The 26,413-nt window shown below is 33.5% G+C and overlaps 1 protein-coding gene across 1 annotated transcript; it reads right to left on the reverse strand.

Annotated features, from left to right (window-relative positions):
• Positions 1–7,368: 7,368 nt before the first annotated feature.
• LOC117321637 (salicylate carboxymethyltransferase-like) lies at positions 7,369–23,782 on the reverse strand (the record flags this gene model as incomplete). Its single annotated transcript, XM_033876133.1, is given in 7 exon segments — positions 7,369–9,182; positions 9,651–9,801; positions 11,515–11,645; positions 17,865–17,995; positions 18,161–18,308; positions 19,051–19,149; positions 23,678–23,782. Coding segments are annotated over 7 exon segments (986 nt in total), but the record flags the coding sequence as incomplete, so codon positions are not given.
• Between the last annotated feature and the right edge of the window lie 2,631 nt (positions 23,783–26,413).

A 26,413-nucleotide genomic window follows, 5' to 3' on the forward strand; every position in this document is an offset into this window, starting at 1 on the left:
TCGTAGTTATGTCGTATGTTGGTTAATTATAAAATGTAAACTATTGTAGTTATGTCGTATGTTGGTTAGCTATAAAATGTAAACTTTCGTAGTTATGTCGTATGTTGGTTAACTTTAAAAGATAAACTATCGTAGTTATGTCGTATGTTGGTTAATTATAAAATGTAAACTATTGTAGTTATGTCGTATGTTGGTTAGCTATAAAATGTAAACTTTCGTAGTTATGTCGTATGTTGGTTAACTTTAAAATATAAACTATCGTAGTTATGTCGTATGTTGGTTAACTATAAAATGTAAACTATCGTAGTTATGTCGTATGTTGGTTAACTATAAAATGTAAACTATTGTAGTTATGTCGTATGTTGGTTAACTATCAAATGTAAACTATCGTAGTTGATATACCGTATGTAATATTTCATAATTCATGAACCAAAATGGGCACAATAATCAGTTAGGGCAGTATTAACAGTGTAAAAGGCGCTTAAATAGGATTACTATTAGAATTGCACTTTGTTATAAATGTTATGTTGCTTCTGGAAGTTCTTTTAATGGGGATTAGAGGTAAGTCCATTTCTTACTCTGCTTTTAGAAAGAAATAAAATTGTGAAGGAGAAAAAACTTACAAGTTACAAGACGAAATACATAATATGGAGAATGCAGGTTCAGAAGGACTAGAGGGGTGGGGTGTTAGAAAAATAGGTCTTACAAGTTTAAAGGAGTAAAAACCAACAAATTATTTTCTTAATTTAGAAAACATACATTTTGTGTCTAAAATCATCCCAAAATTAGTAACTAAACTATATATTGAGGGAGGTTAGAAAATAACTTTTTTGAACAATTTTATACTGCTGATAAAGATATTGAAGATATAGATCTAGATAAGTTTTCAGAAAATTTTAATGTGCCTAAATTAAATATTTCAGAGCGGCCAGTTAACACTTGATGAAGCATCCAAAACACTGAAAATATGTAAAATAATAAGAGCCCTGGTTCAGATGGCTTTACTTCCGAGTTGTTTTTTTTTTTATACTTTTGGAAACAAATTGGAATTTTTGAAGCTGTCGGTTACTCAACGCCGGGGAATAATCACCTGAATTCCGAAGGCAAACAAGCCAAAGTATTTTATAAAAAAACTGATGACCTATTTCTCTACTAAATATTGTTTATAAAATTGGATCTGGTTCAATAGCTGAGAGACTGAAAATAGTTTTACAATGAAATAAATTTAACTCTGATCAGACAAGTTTTATTTCTGGTCGCTATGTAGAGGAAATACGAGAAGTGTACCAGCCTGGTTTATGCAACATTCAAAGGAAAATGATATCCCTGGAATGCTACTTATGATTGACTTTGAAAAAACCTTTTATTCGGTTCCTTTGAAATTTATAGATGAAGTTCTTAGATATTTTAAATTCGGAAATGATATACGAAATCGGATTTAAGTTTTGGCAATACGTCTTAGGAATAATAAAAATATTATTGGTTTTAACGTCGACGATGTTCCTTTTTTAACTCCCAGTATGCTGATGACACTTTGATTCTCTGATTCTAGAGATCTGAAAAATCTTCTAATAAATCTCTCGTAGAGTTGGACTTACATGCAAAAATCTCTAGTCTTTAAGTAAATGTTGGTAAAACAGAGGTTGTCTGGATATGTAGCAAATTATATAGTAACGATGTTCTCCTTCCAGATTGAAATCTTAGATGGGGTGTGAGTAAGTTTACTCTTGGAGTAAAATACTATGTAGATCTCCACAAAATTCCTAACATGAACTTTGATAAAAAGCTAGTTACAATTAAAACTCTTCTCAGGTGTTGGAATGCAAGAATACAAACACCTGTTGGTAGAATAAGTATAATTAAATCTTTATTAATCTCAAAGATGAATCATCTTTTTATTTCTTTACCCGAATTTCAATTTTAATGGAATGGGAAGACGGATAAGATTAAACGAGAAGTAATTATTCATAAATATATGGAAAGTGGACTAAATATGATAAATTTAACATCTTGTATTGAGTCGCTCAACATAAGTTGGGTCAGAAGGATTTTCAATCTGAGGGGAAATGGTTCAATATTTCGAAACATTAATGTTAACTGCATATCTCAGCTAATTCAGGCACTTGAATATTTGAGTACTTGAATCATATTCAAAGTTCGTGTAAAAATTTCTTTTTGAAAGATGTGTTTAAGGCTTGGTATAAATTAAGGTGTAAAGAGGAGATATTTAGAAACGAAAACAACTCGTTGGGAAAATCTGTCTTATGGTAAAACAATGATATTACTATTGGTAATAAAACTGTTTTCTACAGAGGTGGTATAAGCGAAAGTGGTAACAGTAATAACAAAAATGTTGAAAAACAGAGCAGAGGGCTTCTTCCTGTCTTTCAAGGAATATTTTTTACTTATATGGCACAATTAATAATTTTCTCGATTATCATGGTCTAAAAGTGGGTGTAATGAAATATCTGAAAAAAGTTTACCTGGTCGAACGCTGTTGTAATGTCCTCCATGATTCCATTATTACTAACTTATTTTGAAAAAGATTAAATGATCACAAGTTTTTTTAGGATGCTATCTATCAGGCTGCATATTTATTTTGGAACCTTATAAATAGAAACAGCTATAAATGCACAAAGTGAATGGGGAAACTCCTTTGATTATAATCAGAAGACGTGAAAATATATTCCTCATTCCTTTCAAAGTTACAAGAAAAAAAAACTTCAATGGTCGCTGATAAATCATCATATTTTAACAATCGACTCTTTTTTGTCATATAAAATTGGGATAAATAACCCACATAACACTTTTAGTAATTTGGAAAGGGAGACAATTTCATATATCTTATGGGAATGCTGGGAAGTTCAAACGTTTATAACAAATTTTGAAAATCTTTTAATAGCTATTTCGTTTTTCAATAATTTAAGTTAAAAGCTAGAAAACAACTATCTAAATACCTAAAATATCAATTTATCTATTGAGTGTGAGAATATACGTATCAGTTTGGATAAATTGTTTGTAAGGTTTATACATGTTTATACACTTTGTAATTTGTATTAGTAATTTGTATCAATGAAATGAAATATAGTGCGAGACTTGTTGATGTATCTATATACGGTTGCTGATTGACTTAACTTTTTTGGCACCAAAACCCACTTTGAAGTTTTTGGGGTCATTTTTTTGAAAGTTTGTGAGTCCAAAAGTATACACCTCATGCCCTTCTAAATTGGTTTATACATTCCTTAGAAGTCTAGGAGTAATGTTATGGCAAAATCATGCAGAAACCAATTGTGATTTTTCGCATTTTACCATTTTGTGGACTTAACTTTTTTGCACCAAAACACACTTTAAAGTTTTGGGGGTAAGCCCAAAAGTATACACCTATCACCCTTCTAATTTGGTTTATACATTCATTAGAGATCCAGGAGTGATGCTGTGGCAAATCATGCAGAAAAAAATTGGCATTTTGGCATTTTGGCATTTTACTATTTAGTGGACTTACTTTTTTTGACACAAAAACTCACTTTAAAGATTTTGGGGGTTAGTTTTGAAAAGTCCACACCCTTCTTATTTTGGTTTATACATCCATTAGAGGTCTAGGAGCGATATTATGTGACATACAATTTCAAAATGACATGCTTATACATACATAAAAAATGAATGCAAAGTGTGATTGCTGCCGCCAGTGAGCTTCGCAATCATTGATTGCACTTGTTAAATTATATGCTGATGATACATCTTTGTATGCAGTAAATAATGACAATCCTGTTGAATTGGCACAAAAATTAAATGAATAATATTGAGAAATGGGCTAAAAAATGGGATATAAAATTCAATCCAAATAAAACCGAATCTGTAATTTTCTCTAATAAACATAATATCAATCATCCTAATATTTATTTTTATAATGAACCTGTGAAGACTGAAAGAATACATAAACATCTTGGCCTAACATTCAGTGATGATGCCAAATGGAATGACCATATTCATAATATTTATCAAAAGGCTCACCAAAGACTTAATATTTTAAAATAAATGAAAAATAAACTTGATAGAAAAACATTAACAACAATTTACATTTCTTATATTAGGCCAATTCTCGAATATGCGGATGTTGTTTGGGACAATTGTTCGTTATATTTAAAAAATTTACTCGAGTCTGTACAGCTTGAAGCTGCACGAATAATATCTGGACTGCGCAGAGGTACCTCACATCATTTGTTGTATACTGAATTAGAATGGGTTCCTCTTGAACAGAGACGAAAACAACACAAGTTAATTATGATGTACACATTTTTTAACAATCAAACTCCGTATTATCTTAGAGAGATAATTGATCCATTTGTCCATGACCCCTCTTTAGACAGATATAATTTACGTAGTTCTAGAATATTTGATCCCCTACTATGTCGGACAGTTAACTTCTTTAATTATTTTTTCCCATCAATGATTAATGAATTCAATAATATTGCTTCAAATCTTGAAAATATTCAATCTCTTTCTCAACTTAAACAATTCATTTCTTCCAGTCAGCTGATTAAGTCTAAAACTACTGAAGTTTTCAAATACAGTGGTAATCGTCATATTAATATTATTCTTTGTCAACTGAGGAATAGTTGTAGTAATTTAAACTATGATCTATATAAAGATCACCTTGCTGAATCTGCTGTATGCTCGTGTGGTCATGGTCCTGAAACAACATCGCATTTCTTCTTTAATTGTGTTAACTTCACTAATTGTCGTGTCACTTTACATACTACTATAAGTAATATAATGTATGAAAATGAAAATCATAACCACTTCTCATTAAATATCCTTTTGAATGGATGTGAATTGTGTACTGTTAATGAAAATAAGAATATTCTATCTGCAGTCTCTAACTTTATCTCAAGCTCAAAAAGATTCATTTAATCAATAACAATCACTTTTTTGATACAATTAAATTTATAAATTTAAACAATACACATGTACATGAATTCCATTTCGAGATTTCCAATGGGTATATTCATTATTTAAATATTTAAATATTTTCATAATTCTATAATAGACTGAATAATATACATGTACATGTAATACATATTGTTATGAATTATTCATTTCAACTTATTATTTACATGTTGTCTTTTTTTTTTTACTCTCATGAAGTGAAACTCCAATATGAATTTTTAAAACAACGTCCCATTGAAACGAAAATACTAAATAAACCCTGATTCCTTTTAAAAAGCAAACTGTTTTGTGTAGTTGTGTCTCCTTCCTCATCAGTGGAATGTGAAATGGACAGTCCTTGGCCTGTATCTGTATGTGGAGGGGGCCACAATTTCACTAAATATTTGCAAAATATAATCACCAACTAAAAAATAGAATCATTTATTCAAGCTATTATGTTAATGAAAAATTTGAATTATATATTTATTTTCTGACTCCATTTAAATCTCATTTAAGTATGATAATCATATTGGAGTTATCTCCCTTCAATTGAATACATTTTAATTTAGATGACTATTTTTGTTTTGTTATGTTTTGTGTATGTACTGTTAATGGATGTCTGTATTTTGTACCACTGTGTTGTTCTTAGGGAGAAGACTTATATAGGCAATGCCTGATGTCTAATCCCTTTGACAATTGTATTTTTGTCAATAAAATTGTCTGAAATTGAAAATAGTGCTTATAAAGGAAACAGATTAATATGAGGTGCAGCCATGCCTTTCATACAATTTCTTCTCACCGTATAAATATGGAAGTAGAATATGTACCGTCATCTAATTAATTTATTGATTTTATTATACCTCAGACTTGTATCACAGCTTCTGATTAGTGAAAACCATGTCACGTGATTAAAAACATTCGTTATGTCAACCACAACTTTCCAAATAATTCATTATTTACTTGCTGTCGCTTTCGAAACATCATGTCACCCTCTGAATATCATAATGTCACCCTCTCGTGAGCCCTCCGAAATCGTCATGTCACCCTCTCGTGAGCCCCAACTCGGAACTCTCTTCCGTAACGTCTTCAAAAGTAGTCGAATCAGAGGAGTTCCGAGTATTCTGCTTGACAACAACAATGGCTGCCGGCGGACGCTATCGTCTGCCAACAGAGGAGGAATTGGCGAAATTATTGCAAGAAAATGATTCTAAAAACACCAAAAGGGTCATCAATGGGGTCGTGGATTCCTTTAGACATTTCCTATCTACAACAGGTAGGCCTAGACCAAAGGATGTGGAAACTTCGACGTCCATACATTGAAAGTTCGACTGGGAGAATTTTATGCCGGGTCCAGAAAGACGATGGGGTACCTCTTAAAAAAAATTCTTAAAAACTGTTGATAGTAATAAATAAACTTATTGATATCAAAATTAATTCACTTATGTTTTTTTCGGTATAATAAAACAATTACTGCCCTTGTTCCGGGTTGACATGAATATTTGCCCACCCTAGAGGTGTCATGTCACCCTCGGGCTATGCCCTCGGGTGACATGACACCTCTCGGGTGGTCAAATATTCATGTCAACCCGGAACAAGGGCAATAATTGTATAATGTCAGCCTGATGCTATTAAGAGCTGGAAATCAAAGAAATTAATATTCCTCCACATCAGTCACTTACCGGCATTTATTACGTTCAGCATAATCAACAGGGGTAGTTTATCAATGTAAAAATGTTTTCCGTCCGTCCGTCCGTCCGTTCGTCTGTAGAAAAGTCTTGTCCGGAGAAACCTTCCTAAACTAGCCAAGTTGTCATTTATTCACGGAGCAACGTTGATTAAGGATTTACCAAATCATATAAAATATCGTATATAATATACAAGATGTCTCGTATGTTTTATGAGATATATGATAAATGAGATATCATGTAATTTTCTTTATAAGATATAAATGTATAAAATATCTCATAAAGTTTAAATAAGATATCTCTTAAACTTATCAGATATCTTATATATAATATAAGATATCTTATATAATTTGGTCAAATACTCGATCAACATTGCTCCGCGAATGAATGGCAACATGGCTTGCCATACAGAGGTGTTAAGTATGATGTGAAGATGTCCATTTAGTTTATTGTTTTGATTTTTGCTTTTTTGCATTTTTTGTGTTTTGTTTTCAAAGAAAATAAATGGTTGCCAGGGTAACCAGGTCAATATACACAGGTTTTTGTGTAAAACTTGTCCTCCTAGTAGTAATTAAGTCCTCGGCTTACAGTCTTAGTTTATCCTCGTTTCTATCGATTTTCAGTTTTGTTACGCGACAGTATTTCTCTTACACTGCTTTGATGTTTAAAAAAGTCAGATAAAAGGTTTATATTACTAATATAATACAGAAAACAAGACAATCGATATTGTGAATCATATTTATTATTAAGATAGCACAAAACAAAGTAGTCAAACAAACGGGTTATTGCATATTGCACCATAAATTTCATATCTACTAAGAATTATCATATCATTAATTTATATCACAATTCCATCACACCTTATGTAAAACATGTACATACATGAAAATAAGATATATTAAATAAATTCTAACAGTTGAAATAAAGATATGACACTGTAGTCTTTGACAATTGATGACATAAAAGATATACTCGAAAATGAACTGAAAATATTAAATAGAAATTGTCTATCAAGATCACTGACCATGGTTGACCAATATAAAAGCGGCGAATAGGAATATACATGTATAGAAAAACACATACACACACGTGATATGTAAACATAGTGACTTAGCATTTCGTAGTGTAAAATAAAAACGATTAATTACCTCTACAATATGAACATTTTTTGGGGGAAACAGAAATATAGATAAATAATATGTATAATTTTTTAACGATTCACAGTTTTTGTGAGACAGAAAATACGAATATGATTTAAAACTTTTGGGATCCTTTATGTTACAAAGATTTCAATGTCATTTACGCTTTATGATAAAGATAACTCCATACAATGTATGTGTTAAATTAGAGCAGATATCGTACGAATGAAATCTGATAATAACTTTTACAACACAAGCTTATTCAATTTATAAATACGGACGTGGTAATGCCAATAGAATCGTACCTGGGTCTGCTTGGTGGAAAGGGGATTCTCAGCTCGAGTTGATATATCCCTCTCTATCAAACAGACCTGTTATGTCATAGCGCGTGCCAGCTGTATCTTATCTTATCAGAGGCGAATCACCCAATAATGTACGCGACAATGTATATAATACCATTTCTACAAGAATAGTCCCAACATATTAGTCAATGGAACACGAGTGTTTGGCACTTGATATGGCACGTGATTATTCCAATAATACTCTCATGGTCACACTTGCTTAATTCATACTTAAAAAACATTTTCATTCCTAGACATAGGACGCAATATAGGGATTTTCTCGTGCTTCGTGGATATTGAGGCAAAAACCTACTAGTTCTATCCATCTCTTATCAATATACACACCCTTAACCTTTTACCCTCATCTAATTACTCTAAAAAATAGATGATATATGTGTGGTCATATGGTGACCATTAGTTGGATGACCGGTGCGGTAACACTTGGTAATAACGGATATAGGTTTATGTAAAGTTAATATCACCGCATTAATAAGAGTTACCTCCCCTTCTGAGGGGGCCGCGGTGTATTGTGATATTCCTTACATTAAAACAAACAATAGCATTCATGGAATTAACATGTTTTGATGGAATCTTTATGTAAAATGTTGTAACATTTCTTTAGCAATATTGAGCAAAGTTAAGGACTCTTTTTAAAAGAAATTACTCTTTTGCATTACTTTTTACGCACCGATCTCAATTCCTGCACTTTTTGTTGTCTGCATGAACCATGACCTTATAGGCAATTACAAAAAGAAAAAGAAGAAAAGAAAAAATAACAATATTAATCATAATAATTAATAGAGGCATATACTCGGACAATAACGTTTTCTCGTATTGGACTATCACGCAAATTCTATTGTACAGCATTAGCTATGTACGTTTGGCTATCACACAAGCCGTTCTATATATTATAGGACCAAATTGGGTCTTTTTAATGAGGATATTGCGAAGCGTCTTGAAATACTCATCCAGTAGTCTGTCCTTGTCCTCCTCGGTTCGGTCTGGGGATAGTCCTGACATGAGAATGTTATACAGCCATGGTTTTATACACTTTAGGGATTTGTCCACAAACGTCTCTCTGTCCTCAATACCTGTAGGGTTTACCAGATCACATATATAAGTAAGTACAGGACATTTCAGGAGGGCCTTAACATATACATATTGCAATTTACTGTAATGAGATTAAGTTAAATGTCATGTTAATTTGATTGAATACAACATTTCGACTACGTGTGTATTTTAATAATCAAGACAAAATGTTTTTTTATTATATACATAACATCTATATCACATCTAGCAAATGATTAATGTCTATGAATATTTTTCGCAACTTTAGAAATGTCCAAGATTATAGAACTATATTATGCAAATATCCCTGGTCTTCAAGTATTCGGTAAAATTTTATCCAAACAATTATAGGTATTTATTTTTTGTTATCTTTATTATTCAGTTTCATTATCACTATTTTTTTTATAACGAAAATACGTCATTTTTAAAGTGTGTCCTGTGTGCGTCCTTGTGATTTATTTTTGGTTTGTATTAATTTTCAATGACCTTACCTGCATCGTGTGGTGGACTAGGAATTATTTCTATATCTTTTGGTGTACATGAAACTAGCGACAGATTCCCTTCAATGTCGTCTTGGAAGGGCTTTTCGAGCTCAGCCTTGGTGGGATGATACGTCACGCTGGAGGTGCGAATTAATTCTTCCTAACAACAATATGTGATACAGGTTTAGACTAGCGACATATCCTTACTGGCTAGCAACGATAGGGTATGTATATTACAAGTGTATCTAATACATAACGGATATTATATAACACACAATTAAATAAACAGCATGTTGTTCATTATTATTCTTAACCTAAATTTATCGTTCCTAGCCCCTGTGGTATGGCCATCAGTTTAGAAATGACAACAGTTGTACTCCACATGTTTAATTTCATCGAAAGAATAATCCAAAATATCTAAAGTTGCATCGTTTTAGCTGCTTTTCAGTATATTGAGTAATTTAGAACATACTCCATTCGTTTGTTTTATCAACTTTATTTCTATGATCAGAGATATGTCTATTATCAAAGATATATCTATTATTATATGTACATTTATCATCATATATATATATATTATCAAAGATATATCTTTAAGAGATATATTTATTATCAGAGATATGTCTATTATCAGAAATATGTTTATCATCAGAGATATGCCTATTAAAAGAGATATGTCTATTATCAGAGATATATTTATTATCAGAGATATGTCTATTATCAGAGATATGTCTATTATCAGAGATATGTCTATTGTCTATTATCAGAGATATGTCTATTATCAGAGATATATTTATTATCAGAGATATGTCTATTATCAGAGATATGTCTATTATCAGAGATATGTCTTTTATCAGAGATATATCTATTATCAGAGATATGTCTATTATCAGATATGTCTATTATCAGAGATATATTTATTATCAGAGATATGTCTATTATCAGAGATATGTCTATTATCAGAGATATTCTATCATCAGAGATATGTCTATTATCAGAGATATATCTATTATCAGAGATATATCTATTATCAGAGCTATGCCTATTATCAGAGATATGTTTGTCATCAGAGATATGTCTATTATCAGAGATATGTCTATTATCAGAGATATATCTATTATCAGAGATATGTCTATTATCAGAGATATGTTATTATCAGACATATGCCTATTATCAGAGATATGCCTATTATCAAATATATTTATCATCAGAGATATTTTTTTTTTCAGAGATTAAAACTTATATCATATTCCCTATAGATCATTAACTGTTGCCTGATTGGCATATTAACCTAACTTCGATTACTTAATTTTGATTTTTTCATGAAACACCAGAAAGTGTATACAAATGAAATCATTAAAAACGAGAATTATAAACCGTCATTTGATTTTCGAATATCAAATCCGTACTAATGGGAATCAGTAATAATTAATAATTTTCTATTCCGAAACAAATATTTCGCATGCTGGTGATGTCAAATGGCATATAAATGTTTTGCTCTGTGTATTATTATAAAGTTATTAAGCAGGAGCGGGTAGGGTTAGGTTTGGTTGTTCACATTGGATTGATACCAAGAACTCACCTTTAATATCTCGAGTATCTGTAATCTGTAATCCTCGAACCAATGTCAAAATCCTTAGGAGGTCGAGTTAGATTGGTTTTACCGTGTTTTATGTTTTAAATGACACAAAATTAAAAGATATCATGAACCCTGAAGGCGACATTGCCAGTTTTTCCTAAGGAGTCCACCAATCAATGTACCCAACAGAACATCTTCGAGAAGCAGTAAAACTGCATTAATATATACAGTAATTAAGAGATTTAGGACAAAAGACAATATATTTTAATCTTTGCGGTCTTTTTTCTTTACTACCTTGCTGATCTTTCCAGTTTGTTGAAACTCTTTCCAGATAGTAGATAATACATGGTACGAATCTTCTCCCAAGTGGTCGTTACATCGTCCATTGTCATCCGTGACGAAGGAAACAACCGCCAGGTACCCTCCTACAAATACGACGTGTACGATGCTACACAATTAGGAAGTTTGAATAAGGTATACGACTACAAAATAAAAACAAAGATATACTTCAGCATTTCATTAAATATGTAAGTTTTAAACCACCACCCGTCACCAACAACAGACCATAACGACATAATGACAAAATTGTGCCTCAATCAAACGAGGGCAAAATACTAACACAAAATAAAGATTTGTGTGTAGACCCTAGAAAAGGTATAAGGAAAATAAGACCAGGTGATCCGGTAGTGTAAGCGTCCTCTGCTTTATAGATGAGACCCGTCATACAAATCTAGGTCAAATCGGAGTTAAGTCACATTCTCAATAATGTCTACTCATTAATGATAGGAGTGTGAATATTGTGCTAGTTTATAGGTCTGTCAAAGCAATAGCAAGTATTAAAATCAAGAGACAAAAAACATAAAATATCATTGTTTGGCAATATTGTAGTTCACCGGTACGTGCATACTACTAGTATATATAAACTGTATACTGAACTATGTATACTGTATACTACACTTTATATAAACTGTATACTACACTATATATACTGTATACTACACTATATATACTGTATACTACACTAGATACTACACTTTATATATACTGTATACTAAATTATATATATACTGTATACTAAATCATATATACTGTATACTACACTATATATGCTGTATACTACACTATATATGCTGTATACTACACTATATATGCTGTATACTACACTATATATGCTGTATACTACACTATATATGCTGTATACTACACTATATACATTATGCTGTACACTTCACTGCATATTCTGTATACTAAATTATATATACTTTATACTAAATTATATATACTGTATACTACATCATATATATGTATACTACACTATATACACTGTATACTAAATCATATATACTGTACACTAAATTTAACTATATATTTGGTTTGGTTTGGTTTATTTTGTTTTAAGTCCTATTAACAGCTAAGGTCATTTAAGGACGGCCTCCCGTTCGTGCGACATGCATGCGTGTGGTGAGTGCGTATGTGTGTTTTGGGAGGCTGCGGTATGTTTGTGTTAAGTATCCTTGTGATAGGCCGGAACTTTTGCCGATTTATAGTGCTACCTCACTGAAGCATAATGCCGAAGACACCCAGCAGGACACTCCACCCGGTCACATTATACTGACAACTGGAGAACCAGTCGTCACACTGCTTGTATGCTGAGCGCTAAGCAGGAGCAGCAACTACCCTTTTTAAAGACTCGGGTATGTCTCAGCCAGGGGACAGAACCCAAAGCCTTCCTCACAGGGGCGAACGCTCAACTAAAGGCCAAAAGTGAGGCAGCGTCAAGGGAGACGTTAGGAAGAAGAAAGGAAAGAAGAGAAAAGATAAGATCCCAAATTTAGTCGCCTCTTACGATCATGCAATTAGGGCAGCAGGTACGATTCTTACGCTCTACCTGCAAGGCAGAAACTATATATACTATGTACTAAAAAAATCCTATGTGATTTACGATTCTGTTTTTTTTTTTTTTTCATATGAAAGTACCGTTTGTATCTTAAATTCATAGCTATATCATCAATCAGACGTCATTTATACTGTTCTTTATTCTACATTTTAAACAAGCAAAAACCGCATTTCTAGCGTAGTAATCAAGGTCAAAGAAAGTCTCTTACCTTTCTCATTACATATTAAAAAGTAACAGACGGTGTTTTTTGTGAGAAAATATTGTAGGTCCTATGAGTTTAATTAGGTCCTAAATTAGGGACAATAAGGTAGTTTCGGATAATCACAGTATGACGGAATAAATCCGTGGGTTCATATTTAAAGAGGCTTGCCCGCAGAGAGATCAGAAAAATTGGCTAATAGAAAAAGATTTTTTACACATGACAGATTGTTGGAATTGTTGAGTTTTTCATTTTATTTTCCTTATAAAACGCTGAAAAGTGATATTTATACCTCATTTTTTAAATATTATTTATTTAATCGCAACCCGCAATAAGTCCCCGCTATAAAGTGGAGTCTAATTTGATTGACACATCAAAGAAACAAGCACGTGCACAGTGCCGCACAGTGATAACTTCAAAGGCAGCGGCGATTTACAAAGAAGATTTGCCGTTATATTCCATACATTTCCCTCTCAGGTTGAGTTTTAAAAGGTCTTTTAAATACATATTCTGTAATTGTTTTCAAGAAATAAAGTCGGAAAGCCTCTAATTTTGTCACATAGAAACGTGTACTGAAGTTTATTTAGTGATCGGAGATGTGCCGTTTACCAGTCCGTCTGCAGGTAAGCCTCTTTAAATGCAAATATCTACTAGATAACTATTTTGGGGTGATAATTAGATGTTCTATTACAGAGCTGTACATGGGTAAAAATGACCTGAAAACCCAGTCGGAGGTATTTAAATTAGTATTGTTGGTCTGCTTTAACTACTCAGTATATCAGTAACACTGTGCTATAATGTGTGTCAGTATGCGTCAGGTTTGTTAGCGTGCACAATGTGTACGTGTGCGTCCTTTAGTAAGTCAAACGTAAAGTACAGGTTGATCTATATGTCCTTGCAGTCCTCCAACACAATATAACACACTAGCTGAAATACATTGTAACTTCACGGATCGTGCCTAAATGACTATAGATTAGATACACTCCCGTTGTAAACAAGCTGATAGCATGTGCCTTTATTCTCAACCATCAGATTGGAGCAACAGAAAAAATGACTTATCGTGTTAGTTAGAAATTGATATTACAGCTACAACAAGTGTGTCAATATGCAATACCATATTAAAACAACAGATATATATTTCCAATATTCATTTCACGATTTTGTGTAATATGTCCAGTTCCGTTGTTTCGTTTTGTTTTATTTTACCATTCAAATATTGTCTCCCGTTCTAACTATTTAATTTATAACCACCTAGGGTATGGACTCTCTCCACATGGAGTATGAATTCTCTGTCAACTCATTAGGCATGGATTCTTGGATCCAAGGCCAGGGTATGATTTCTCTGTCAACCCATAGTGTGTGAATTTTCTGTTACCACCTAGTGTATAAATTCTCTGTAACCACATGGAGTGTGAATTTTCTGTTACCACCTAGTGTATGAATTCTCTGTAACCATCTAGCGTATGAATTCTCTGTAACCACGTATTGTGTTAATTTTCTGTAACCACCTAGTGTATGAATTCTCTGTAACCACCTAGGGTATGAATTCTCTGTAACCACCTAGGGTATGGAATTTCTGTAACCACCTAGGGTATGAATTCTCTGTAACCACGTATTGTGTTAATTTTCTGTAACCACCTAGTGTATGAATTCTCTGTAACCACCTAGTGTATGAATTCTCTGTAACCACGTGGAGTGTGAATTCTCTGTAACCACATGGAGTGTGAATTCTCTGTAACCACATGGAGTGTGAATTCTTTGTAACCACATGGAATGTAAATTCTCTGTAACCACCTAGTGTATGAATTCTCTGTAACCACCTAGGGTATGAATTCTCTGTAACCACATGGAGTGTCAATTCTCTGTAACCACCTTGTGTATTAGTTCTCTGTAACCATCTAGTGTATGAATTTTCTGTAACCACGTGGAGTGTGAATTCTCTGTAACCACATGGAGTGTGAATTCTCTGTAACCACATGGAGTGTGAATTCTCTGTAACCACCTAGTGTATGAATTCTCTGTAACCATCTAGGGTATGAATTCTCTGAAACCACGTGGAGTGTGAATTCTCTGTAACCACCTAGTGTATGAGTTCTCTGTAACCATCTAGTGTGTGAATCCTCTGTAACCACGTGGAGTGTTAATTCTCTGTAACCACATGGAGTGTGAATTCTCTGTAACCACCTAGTGTATGAATTCTCTGTAACCATCTAGGGTATGAATTCTCTGTAACCACGTGGAGTGTGAATTCTCTGTAACCACATGGAGTGTGAATTCTCTGTAACCACATGGAGTGTGAATTCATGTCAATTCAATGAATTCCCTGTAACCACCTAGGGTATAAATTCTCTGTAACCATCTAGTGTATGAATTCTCTGTTACCACATGGAGTGTGAATTCTCTGTAACCACATGGAGTGTGAATTCATGTCAATTCAATGAATTCTCTGTAACCACGTATTGTGTGAATTTTCTGTAACCACCTAGGGTATGAATTCTCTGTAACCACGTATTGTGTAAATTTTCTGTAACCACCTAGGGTATGAATTCTCTGTAACCACATGGAGTGTGAAATCTCTGTAACCACATTGAGTGTGAATTCTCTGTTACCACATGGAGCGTGAATTCATGTCAATTCAATTAATTCTCTGTAACCATCTAGGGTATGAATTCTCTGTAACCACATGGAGTGTGAATTCTCTGTAACCACATGGAGTGTGAATTCTCTGTAACCACATGGAATGTGAATTCTCTGTAACCACCTAGTGTATGAATTCTCTGTAACCACCTAGGGTATGAATTCTCTGTAACCACATGGAGTGTGAATTCTCTGTAACCACCTAGTGTATGAATTCTCTAACCACCTAGGGTATGAATTCTCTGTAACCATCTAGGGTATGAATTCTCTGTAACCACGTGGAGTGTGAATTCTCTGTAACCACCTAGTGTATGAGTTCTCTGTAACCATCTAGTGTATGAATTCTCTGTAACCACGTGGAGTGTGAATTCTCTGTAACCACATGGAGTGTGAATTCTCTGTAACCACATGGAGTGTGAATTCTCTGTAACCACATGGAGTGTGAATTCTCTATAACCACCTAGTGTATGAATTCTCTGTAACCATCTAGGGTATGAATTCTCTGTAACCACATGGAGTGTGAATTCTCTGTAACCACATGGAGTGTGAATTCATGTCAATTCAATGAATTCTCTGTAACCACCTAGGGTATAAATTCTCTGTAACCACCTAGTGTATGAATTCTCTGTAACCACATAGGGTATAAATTCTCTGTAACCACCTAGGGTATGAATTCTCTAAAACCACCTAGTGTATGAATTCTCTGTAACCACGTGGAGTGTGAATTCTCTGTAACCACATGGAGTGTGAATTCTCTATAACCACCTAGTGTATGAATTCTCTGTAACCACCTAGGGTATGAATTCTCTGTAACCACATGGAGTGTGAAATCTCTGTAACCACATGGAGTGTGAATTCTCTGTAACCACATGGAGTGTGAATTCATGTCAATTCAATGAATTCTCTGTAACCACCTAGGGTATGAATTCTCTGTAACCACGTATTGTGTGAATTTTCTGTAACCACCTAGGGTATGAATTCTCTGTAACCACGTATTGTGTGAATTTTCTGTAACCACCTAGGGTATGAATTCTCTGTAACCATATGGAGTGTGAAATCTCTGTAACCACATGGAGTGTGAATTCTCTGTAACCACATGGAGTGTGAATTCATGTCAATTCAATGAATTCTCTGTAACCATCTAGGGTATGAATTCTCTGTAACCACATGGAGTGTGAATTCTCTGTAACCACATGGAGTGTGAATTCATGTTAATTCAATGGGCATGGATTCTTTGTAACCACATTCCTGTAGTGTGTGAATTCTCTGTCAACCCCTAGGGTATGAATTCTTTGTATCAACTCCTAGGGTAAGAATTCTCTGGAGATGATAGATAGCACGTGTTGGCAATGATGCAATGATGTCTCGTCGACAATTCAATCATATCACGTCAACATTTGGTCGCAACAGGTAAATAAAATAGTATGATTATAGAATAATATCACCCCTCCCCCCTTCCATGACAGAGTAATTAAGTCTTTAACTCTCAAGTTAGACAACCAAGAATACCATCCCGAGGGTGGGAGGATTCTTTGTCACAGTCTCGGGCAAGACCACCAATAACACCATCCCGAGGGTGGGAGGTTTCTCTGTCACAGTCTCCAGAATAATTGGGGTAAAGTGTCTTACCCAAAGACACAACCACGACAGGCTTCCCGAGAAATACAAACCGACACGTCAGGGAGCATAGAACCATACATCTCGGAGTCCACCTAAGTTTACGTGGCCGGTGCTCAAATCGACCGAGATATTGCGGCCCAATAGACGCGAGACGTTAATGAAAACAAAATCCTACATTCGAAGACAGTGAAGAAGAATCCTACATATGCAAGGGCTCCATATCAATTATACATGGTCATTGAGTCTGCATGCGGAAAAAATTGTGCATGAATTATGGAATTTAGTTGATACCTGGTTGGAGTTCCTGAGCTCGACATGACAGGAACTGGTTCCAATCGGTCTGCCATTGGCAACGAAATGCGTACAGATCTTCGTAATTGTCGCAGTCACTTTGGAATATCCCGCCTCGGATGTCACAAGGTCTAAACAACAGACAATGACACTATCGATGACTGATTGACTAAATGGTGCATTTTCTATTGATTTACACATTTATGCCAATTACATATAATGATGGTTTTAACAAAATATGATATCTAATATATACTTCAGGGCCTAGAGTAGCATTTAGTGTTGCGACTACTTACTTTTGGCTCAGCCAGTGGTTAGCCATAGAAGAGAAAGCTAGATCGACGGAAGAAGCGGGTACACACTTCCTGTACATTGACGTTGCACTAGCTAGGACGTGTACGTTATCACTGTCGGACAATTTATTCCCCAAATCCGAATTGTTGGCTAAAAATAAAAGAAACATGCATAGAACTTATATACATTGTAGAACTGATAAGAAATACTTTTCTGTATGGGTTCTCTAAGAAATAAAGGATCAGTGCCTTTAAATTAGGAAGGGGTTGCAGCAGGAAGACACTTCATGTGTATTTTATTATCATGTATTTCGTCGTCTCCTAATAAGGGAAATTAACACATATTTCATTTCATCATATTCATCTGGATTAAGCATCAGCCTTAAGCCTGTATCAAAGTACTCTCCACATCAAAATAAGATTAATGAAATTATATCCATTAATCATAGAGTCAAATGGAATACAACCTTGATCACATAATGGCACGTTTCATTTGGTAATTTACCAATAATGAAAGGAGTACAGATACTAGTAAGAACGTTTTTATGACAACCAGTTTGGTATAAACGTTTGCACAGTTTCTTGAAATTGTCTTGTGGTACAAAATGTATAATCACACGAAAACAATGAATAAACTGGTGATTTGGTTATTAAAGAATGGACTAATATTGCTTTAATATACTGTTTCTTTATCTAAAACTCCGAAAAGAAAATATCATTGATTCAATTCGATGATGGAACATAAACGATGTTTACCTAAATGTCTTGGTAAATATGAATGGGATAAAACAAAGCAGAGCTATAACACACATTTAAACATCGAAATCTTAGGGGTAGATCATTGTGATTCATTTAAACAAGAGCAAGCAACTTATATGCAGTAACCTACCCACCATGGATTGTCTTGAATAGAACGTTGTAATCATTGAACAGCTGATCTTCGTAAACAATGGTTATGTCTCGGAGATCGTCTGAGGTCTTGTTAATGTAATCTGAAATGAACCCAAAACATCGCATTACACGAAATCCAGAATCTCATTTGCTTACCAGATTGAACAAACTGCTAATTCGTGTGTGATTAATTACCTTCCCAAGTACAATTCACGGATAAATAGTAGTGGTAGTTACAAATCAAATTTAATTAATGCAATGGCTGATGGTTTAATAAAGAATTTTCTTCAGTTTGATCAAAAGTTTGAATGCAAAAATGACTCATTTTTGTTGAAAAATAATTGATTTTAACTGTGTATAATTTACTTATACCCGTTTTGTATATAAAATGGATTGTTTTGAATCAATCTAATTAACTACTTCGTATTTGATTATTAATGTATTTATTTAATCATTGATGTGAGTAATCCATGTGTACACCACACTAATTAGTACTTATTACTCATCAATATTTACGCGTGTATTTGTCGTTCGATATCAAGGCCACATTTCATTATTGTGTATTATATTGACTTGTATATTATATAAGTATATGGATCTTTGAGTTATAAAGTAACGACATTATCTATGATATTTACAGAATCTGATATATTTCTATATTAAAGTTAAGTCTCAATTTGTATTCATAGTCCTGAATTCGTAAGAAGGTCGAAGTTTGTTATCATACCTTGTGGAAACATATCTCTTATATGACCCAGGTCAGACTTAAATATATATGGGATTAAAAAGCACCACGCTCGGTAGATCCTGCACATTGACTCAGGTGTTTTGGGATTTAACTGTGGTCAACCAGTATTACGTGTAGAGAAACCAACACCAACATTGACCTATTATTTTTGTACGAGTGCCATAATTCTACGCATGCAGTATAGAAACAGGTTTATAGCCCCTGTAGCATTTTGATAACTGAGACATAAATTGAATTTAAAATACAAGAAGTGAAACAGCATTTGCAATGCTCATATAATTTTACTACAAATACAGTGTTGTTATTTCTGGGTTTAAATTGTGATGACAAAGCGTGCTGAAAGTAAAAAATAACCCATGTTGTATTTATAATCAACGTAATATAAATTGTGACGTTATGGTAATTGTCTAATTGAATAATTATCTATCTGTTGTCTTTTTCAAGTCAATAACTATGCTAAGATACTCTATATATGGGTCAAAGAAGTAATATAAACAGTATAATCCAGATAACACTGGACCCTTAACTAAAAAAATGTAATAATATAAATATATTTAGCTATGCATCAAGATAGGTGTGGATGTGCTCTGTTTGTATAAAGATTAAAAACATAACAGAATCAAGATTGAAAGTGAAAAATGTAATTTATTAAATCTTCTAAATGACGAATAAATTTCAGTTTTACTTTTTTTGTACAAACTTGTACAAAGTGATCTGTTACATAAAATGGGACTAATATTTAGAACCCCTTTATACAAAGATGGGGAACCAATTACGCCAACTCATACAATGTGATACATACCTGACTTTATGTATAAAACTCACACAACATTAATACTCATACAATGTCATAAAACATCATGAAGCCGAAAGTCAGACATACTGACTTTATGTATAAAATCATACACCAATTAATATGTATCTCTCGATATCTTAACAACTTCGTGATCAGGGAGGAAGGGGTGGGTGGTGGTTTTTGATGAAATTGATTGAAAAAGCAGCTACAAATTGTACACGCTTTACCGCAGATTTTGATTGTAAACAACTGACCACGCATGCGCGTCACTTAAAATCTGCTACTATTCATAACATCGAAAACCTTTGGTAATTTCCGTAATTAGAATCTGTCTGGTGTATGCCAGTACGAGTTATCTCCCTTATCACGAGTTGAAATAAAACAAAACTGATCATCGCTAAAATCATTTATATTTACAACATAAATTAGCCTATATATATGCTAAAATTGTAATATTACTAGTATAATGCAGCATCTATAGCAGATAATGTATTGCAATAATTATTTTCATGTCCATCCATAACTATATGCAAATCTGAATTATGTCATCTGAATTGTTAGTTTCGTAGTGTATTTGAGACGTGTGTGCGATGAATTGTATTTTTGTAATTGGAGGGTTCTAACCAGAATAAAATTGATATCTCACCTAACCAAGAGACTATGTGATGTTTTAAACAACATAACCCAGCCTGTAACAACCCTCATCCAAACTACAGGTATAGCCCAAACCAAAGCCCATTCATTTTTGTACAGTATGATTTTAACAGAAGATTATTTGATTCGAAACAAATATTTGATGTAAAAAAAAAGATGCTACGTCGCAAAAAAGCGTACACACTGCTCCCCACATAAATGTATCAAGTGGGGTCAAGCATGCAGTGAAGGTTGTGATATCGTTAAGTGTGTAACTTTTGGTATTGTATAAACATATTTAAAGCCTTTCTTGTTTTCAATCGATCCTAATTAGTCTTGCAAGAGATATAGCTCCATTTCATTATCTTCTGAACTTACTTATAATATATTTCTTGATTTATATACCAATTCATCACATTATAGTGTTAGGAAAACGATATGTCACTAGGTAGACAGTCATTCTGTCGCCGCGTCTTCATACATTAGATGTAATAATTAGATTGTGATATACATTCACAAGAAACACCTGGTATGCATGGACGTTTTGCGAAAAACACCAATATAGCATAGCTAGTAAATCTATAGGTAAAATTACCAATAAATAATTTGTAACATTATAACCTGGGTTTCGTAGGGCTGCATTTAAATAATAATTCACACTATTCTAATGATATTTGGAAATACAACTAATGTATGTTTATCTTTGACACACACCGATTGAAAACTGTTGACGATCTTTCGATAACCTTTCTTTCCCTTGTCGACAAGGAATGCAGACGTTAAAACAAAGAAAAGAAAAACAAAGAAAACTGACATTAAAACGAAGGTAAAAGCAACAAATAATACCGACATTATAACGAGGGTAAAACAAACAATACCGACATTATACCGAGTGTAAAAACAACAAACAATACCGAAAGTCTATCTCGAAATCCATCAAACGAGGGGTTTGGTTTATTTTGTTTAGCGCCCTATTAACAGTCAGGGTCATGCCAGGTTTTGGAGATGGAGGAAAGCTGGAGTACCCGGAGAAAAACCACCGGCAAACGGTCAGTACCAATGCAACAGCCCCACGTGGGTTTCGAACTAGCAACCCAGAGTGATAAAGTGTCGGGACATTAACCATTCGGCCACCGCAGACACGGGAAAATACGAACAAAATATAGATTAGAATGGAAACTTTGGAAAACATACAAGTAGAGTATGACCAGGTGTTTCGGCAGAGAAAGCGTCTTCTCTCATGAATAAATGGAGGTCACAACGAAACCACTAGGCATATCAACAAGAGCATCGAACTGATCCAACTTCATGCCGATAAAGGAAATATACTTTTTCCCGGTTGTATCATGATGTAGACAAAACTTTCCTATGGTCCTATATCTCGAAATATTGCGTTGTTAATATACCGTCAGCAGTCGTCATCTCTCACTTAATTCGAGATAATGGGAATAAGTACTTACATATCGAATCAACTGGGTGACTAAGACCAAATGTAGAAGAAGCAGGGATGCTACTATTCAGAAAAAGAAAATAAACTATTGGAAAATTGAATTTTTCGCGGTTATCAAACTGCTTAGTTGTAAGACGCCCCTGATTGTTACGTTTTAAGTCAAGATCGAGGTGGGTGGCCGATTACTGGATTCCAAATCTTTACATGAACTTAAATCTTATTTAACTTTAAATTAAATTTAAAAGTTACAACCTTGAGACACTGTGGGACAACCTGGGGCCATAATCCAGCTTACAAAATTATAAATACACCACTTAAATGGAGAGCACCTCAGAAATGTTCAAGGTAGATATCAACATTAGGACAAGACCACACTCTCAAATATTATTTAAAAGCACTGCAAGCAGAACTATTTTGGCCTTCGCGTATAATAATAATAATTTGATGTCAGCTAATTTATATATATCGTTTTCATATGTAATTGATACGTTTTATGTCAAATATTGGAAATATTATCTGATAATTACTGGAAATGATGAATTAATAGGGCAAGTACTGATAAAAGGAATTGTGACATTTCAGCAATACTCGAATACTCCTCGCCGGAGTTAGTATAAATAACCATTGTCAACAGTGAATATGATTCTAGAAGCCGGCGCCTTTTGTGTATCGCATTAGCTTTATGAAAATGTCGCGGCCTGCGAAATACGCTTTCTTCCCTCTTCCAGTATATCAATATTTTACATTCTAATTAGTTTATAAGATGAACACGGAAAAGAGCAGTTATTTCAATTATGTATAAGTCGAAAGTGAAATTCCATGATATTTTAACTGAAATAACCCAATATAACGTGTGGAACGGTTGGAAATAAAATATCAACGGGAATTTTCAGGAATACAAAGTTAATTTGTATAGTATGTGGAGAGGGAATCCACGCGGTACGTCAGCCAATGTACATTACACACTAGTGAATGGTCTATATACAAACAGCTGGGTCCTACCTATTACAGTTACCATGAGCTCCAGCGACACGCCCCCATCAGCAGCTCCAAACTCGGCTATACATATCGTCTTGGAGGTTCGATGCTCTTGTTTCAGTAGATTCTCTTGAAAATAAAATATTGATTCTTTAATCTATCAAAAAGGTAAATATAAGGCAAAATGAAAGTGTGTATCATAAAGGTATTCGTAACACATATTTTATATTTTTCAAACAGATTCCGTGTACAAAAGTTATAGATATATAATAAAATGTACACTTTTCAAACAGATATCAAATATAAATGTTATAGATATTTAATAAAAGGTCAACTTTCCATACATTAATGTGCAAATGTTATAGATATATAGTAAAAATGTACTTTTTCGTATCGATTCGATGTTTTAATGCTATAGATATATATCAAACCGTACAAAACACAAACATCTTTCACACACTCACATATTCTCAATAGAAGGTACACTTTGATAGGCGAGAGAGAGAAAATGGGAGGGAGAGAGAGAGAAAGGTAGAGTGAAAAGGGAGGGAGAGAGGGGGAGGGGGAGAAAGGTACATTCTCCTTTATGAATTAACAATATGATAGATGTGTAAAATATAATATCAATCATGGCTGGTCGAAGTCATTCAATAACACTGATAGTTTGATTACCTGGAGGTCTAATGAAGGTTTCGATTTATTCCGTTGTCTTTTATTACTCTTTTGGACCCTTTATGTGTTTTTGAACCTTAAAATAATGTTTAATGGTATTAATCAATGCCTTGATATTCAAGACATCTGGTTTTCTAAATTTAGTCTTTTATGATAATTAATATTTCATTATCAACATACGACGGATGATTGATATGTTGTGAGCCTCGTTTAGAAGGAGGTACTCAAGAATGTTCTTTTTAAGTCCTACTATTCTCTGACTATATAGGACCGTGTACCCAAGGACTGGTCTCATTTGGTTAATGCATATCGACGTCAAAGTAGCACTTTAAAGTAAACAAGACAGGCGGCTTTTGCAAAATGGACAGAATCGGTGAAAGAGCAGTGATCCAATATTTGCATAAAAAAAGTTTTAACATCTAATGATATCCATAATGATATGGTAGCAACACGAGGGCTGATTGATATATTGTGAGCCTCATAATTTTGCCGGACATATTGTATTATCTTCTGCCAGTGGTGTTTAAGGGCCTCAATGCCACATTTATAGAACTCCTCTTCTTGGCTGTTCAGAAAGTCATTCACTGCATGTATGACGTCATCATCGAACTGAAAGTGGCGTCTAAAATAGCTGTTTTCAGTTTTGGAAATAGATGATAGTCTGATGGAGCGAGATCAGGTTTGATCAGGTTTGTACGTGGAATCTGTTCATGGAATCTAGACCATTCCAAAAAGAAATGAGTCTTTATTATAAGCAAAAGGTACTTAAGGTATATCTAACAAATTTTCGAATCACAAAGGACTTGGTTTTAGTGGGGTTTTTTTATGAAGAAAGGTGTGTGTTACTAAAATATGGTGGATGATTCTAGTTTAGTTTAAACAATATTTATTTGAGAATAAGTGGTACAATACAATAAATCAAAATTATACAAGCTTAGAGCTTATGTAAAGCCATCTCCTTATTAATGATGGACATAGATATAAAGTAGAGTGATCATGGAAATGGTGATGTTAAACAATAATGTTACTGTCCGAGTACTGTTCCTGTTTTCCATAGTTACATACAAAATAAATATACAACAAGTATAAGAGGCTAATGTAGTAAAGGTACATTATAGGTACAATGTATTTTACATGTGAGAAAACGCCTGATCCAAGTAAATACTACATGTATGTAATCACGTAAGTACATTGTAAGATTTGACTTAGCATTATGATTCTAGTTTAAAACCATAACAATTTTGAATTTTTAGTAATTGCAAAAGGAAGTTTATAAGTTTTTGATCATTTTTCTTTATCAAAACTGAACTCTTGGTTCCATTTTCTGGTGCCATTAGGTTGATGCTTGAGCTATAATCGATTTGTAAAAGTCTTTAACTCCTTTTTCATTCTTGAAAATATTTCTATTAGTGGTATAATAGGCTTTTGAACCATTTTTTTATCTGAAAATCGTGGTTTCTTAAAAACCTTTTAATAGCCAAAATTAATCCATGATATTGAAGAAAATTGGTATTAAGTAAAAAAAAAATCATGTAAAAACTCCTCATAAGAAAACAATACTTATTTTTTTATCAAATTATTCATTATAAAATCATCTGCTTTGAACCAGTTTGGAAAGAAAACAAACTAACTATTAACCTGGATAGTTTTGTTAAACCGAAGAGAAGACGTTATAATATACTTTTTCCTGCTTTGTCTCATAGCTTCCGAGTTTTTTTTTAGAATGTCCCATGCTTGAATTCGTCTTTCCAAAATATTTTTGTTTTGCTGTTAGTACTACATACATGCAGTTCTTGTATGTATTCTATTCCACAAAAATCAATAGTTGACTCAAGAATCAATGTCCATTTGCCTGAAGACCAAAATATTCTTCTTATCCGGCTAAGTTTTAAAGAATGGATAAACACATACAAGTCAGACATTTTAAGCCCACTATCTATATAATTTTGTATAATAACATCTTTTTTAGTCTTGTGACATTTTTCAGCCCATAAAAATCGAATAATAAATAGCTTAACTGTGTGATTAATTTTTCTGGCGGGTTAGGCAAAGTAATAATAGTCAAGCGTGAAGCATAATGTATATAAT

This window comes from Pecten maximus, chromosome 2 (assembly GCF_902652985.1).
Source record: "Pecten maximus chromosome 2, xPecMax1.1, whole genome shotgun sequence".
NCBI classification, from domain to species: Eukaryota; Metazoa; Mollusca; class Bivalvia; order Pectinida; family Pectinidae; genus Pecten; species Pecten maximus.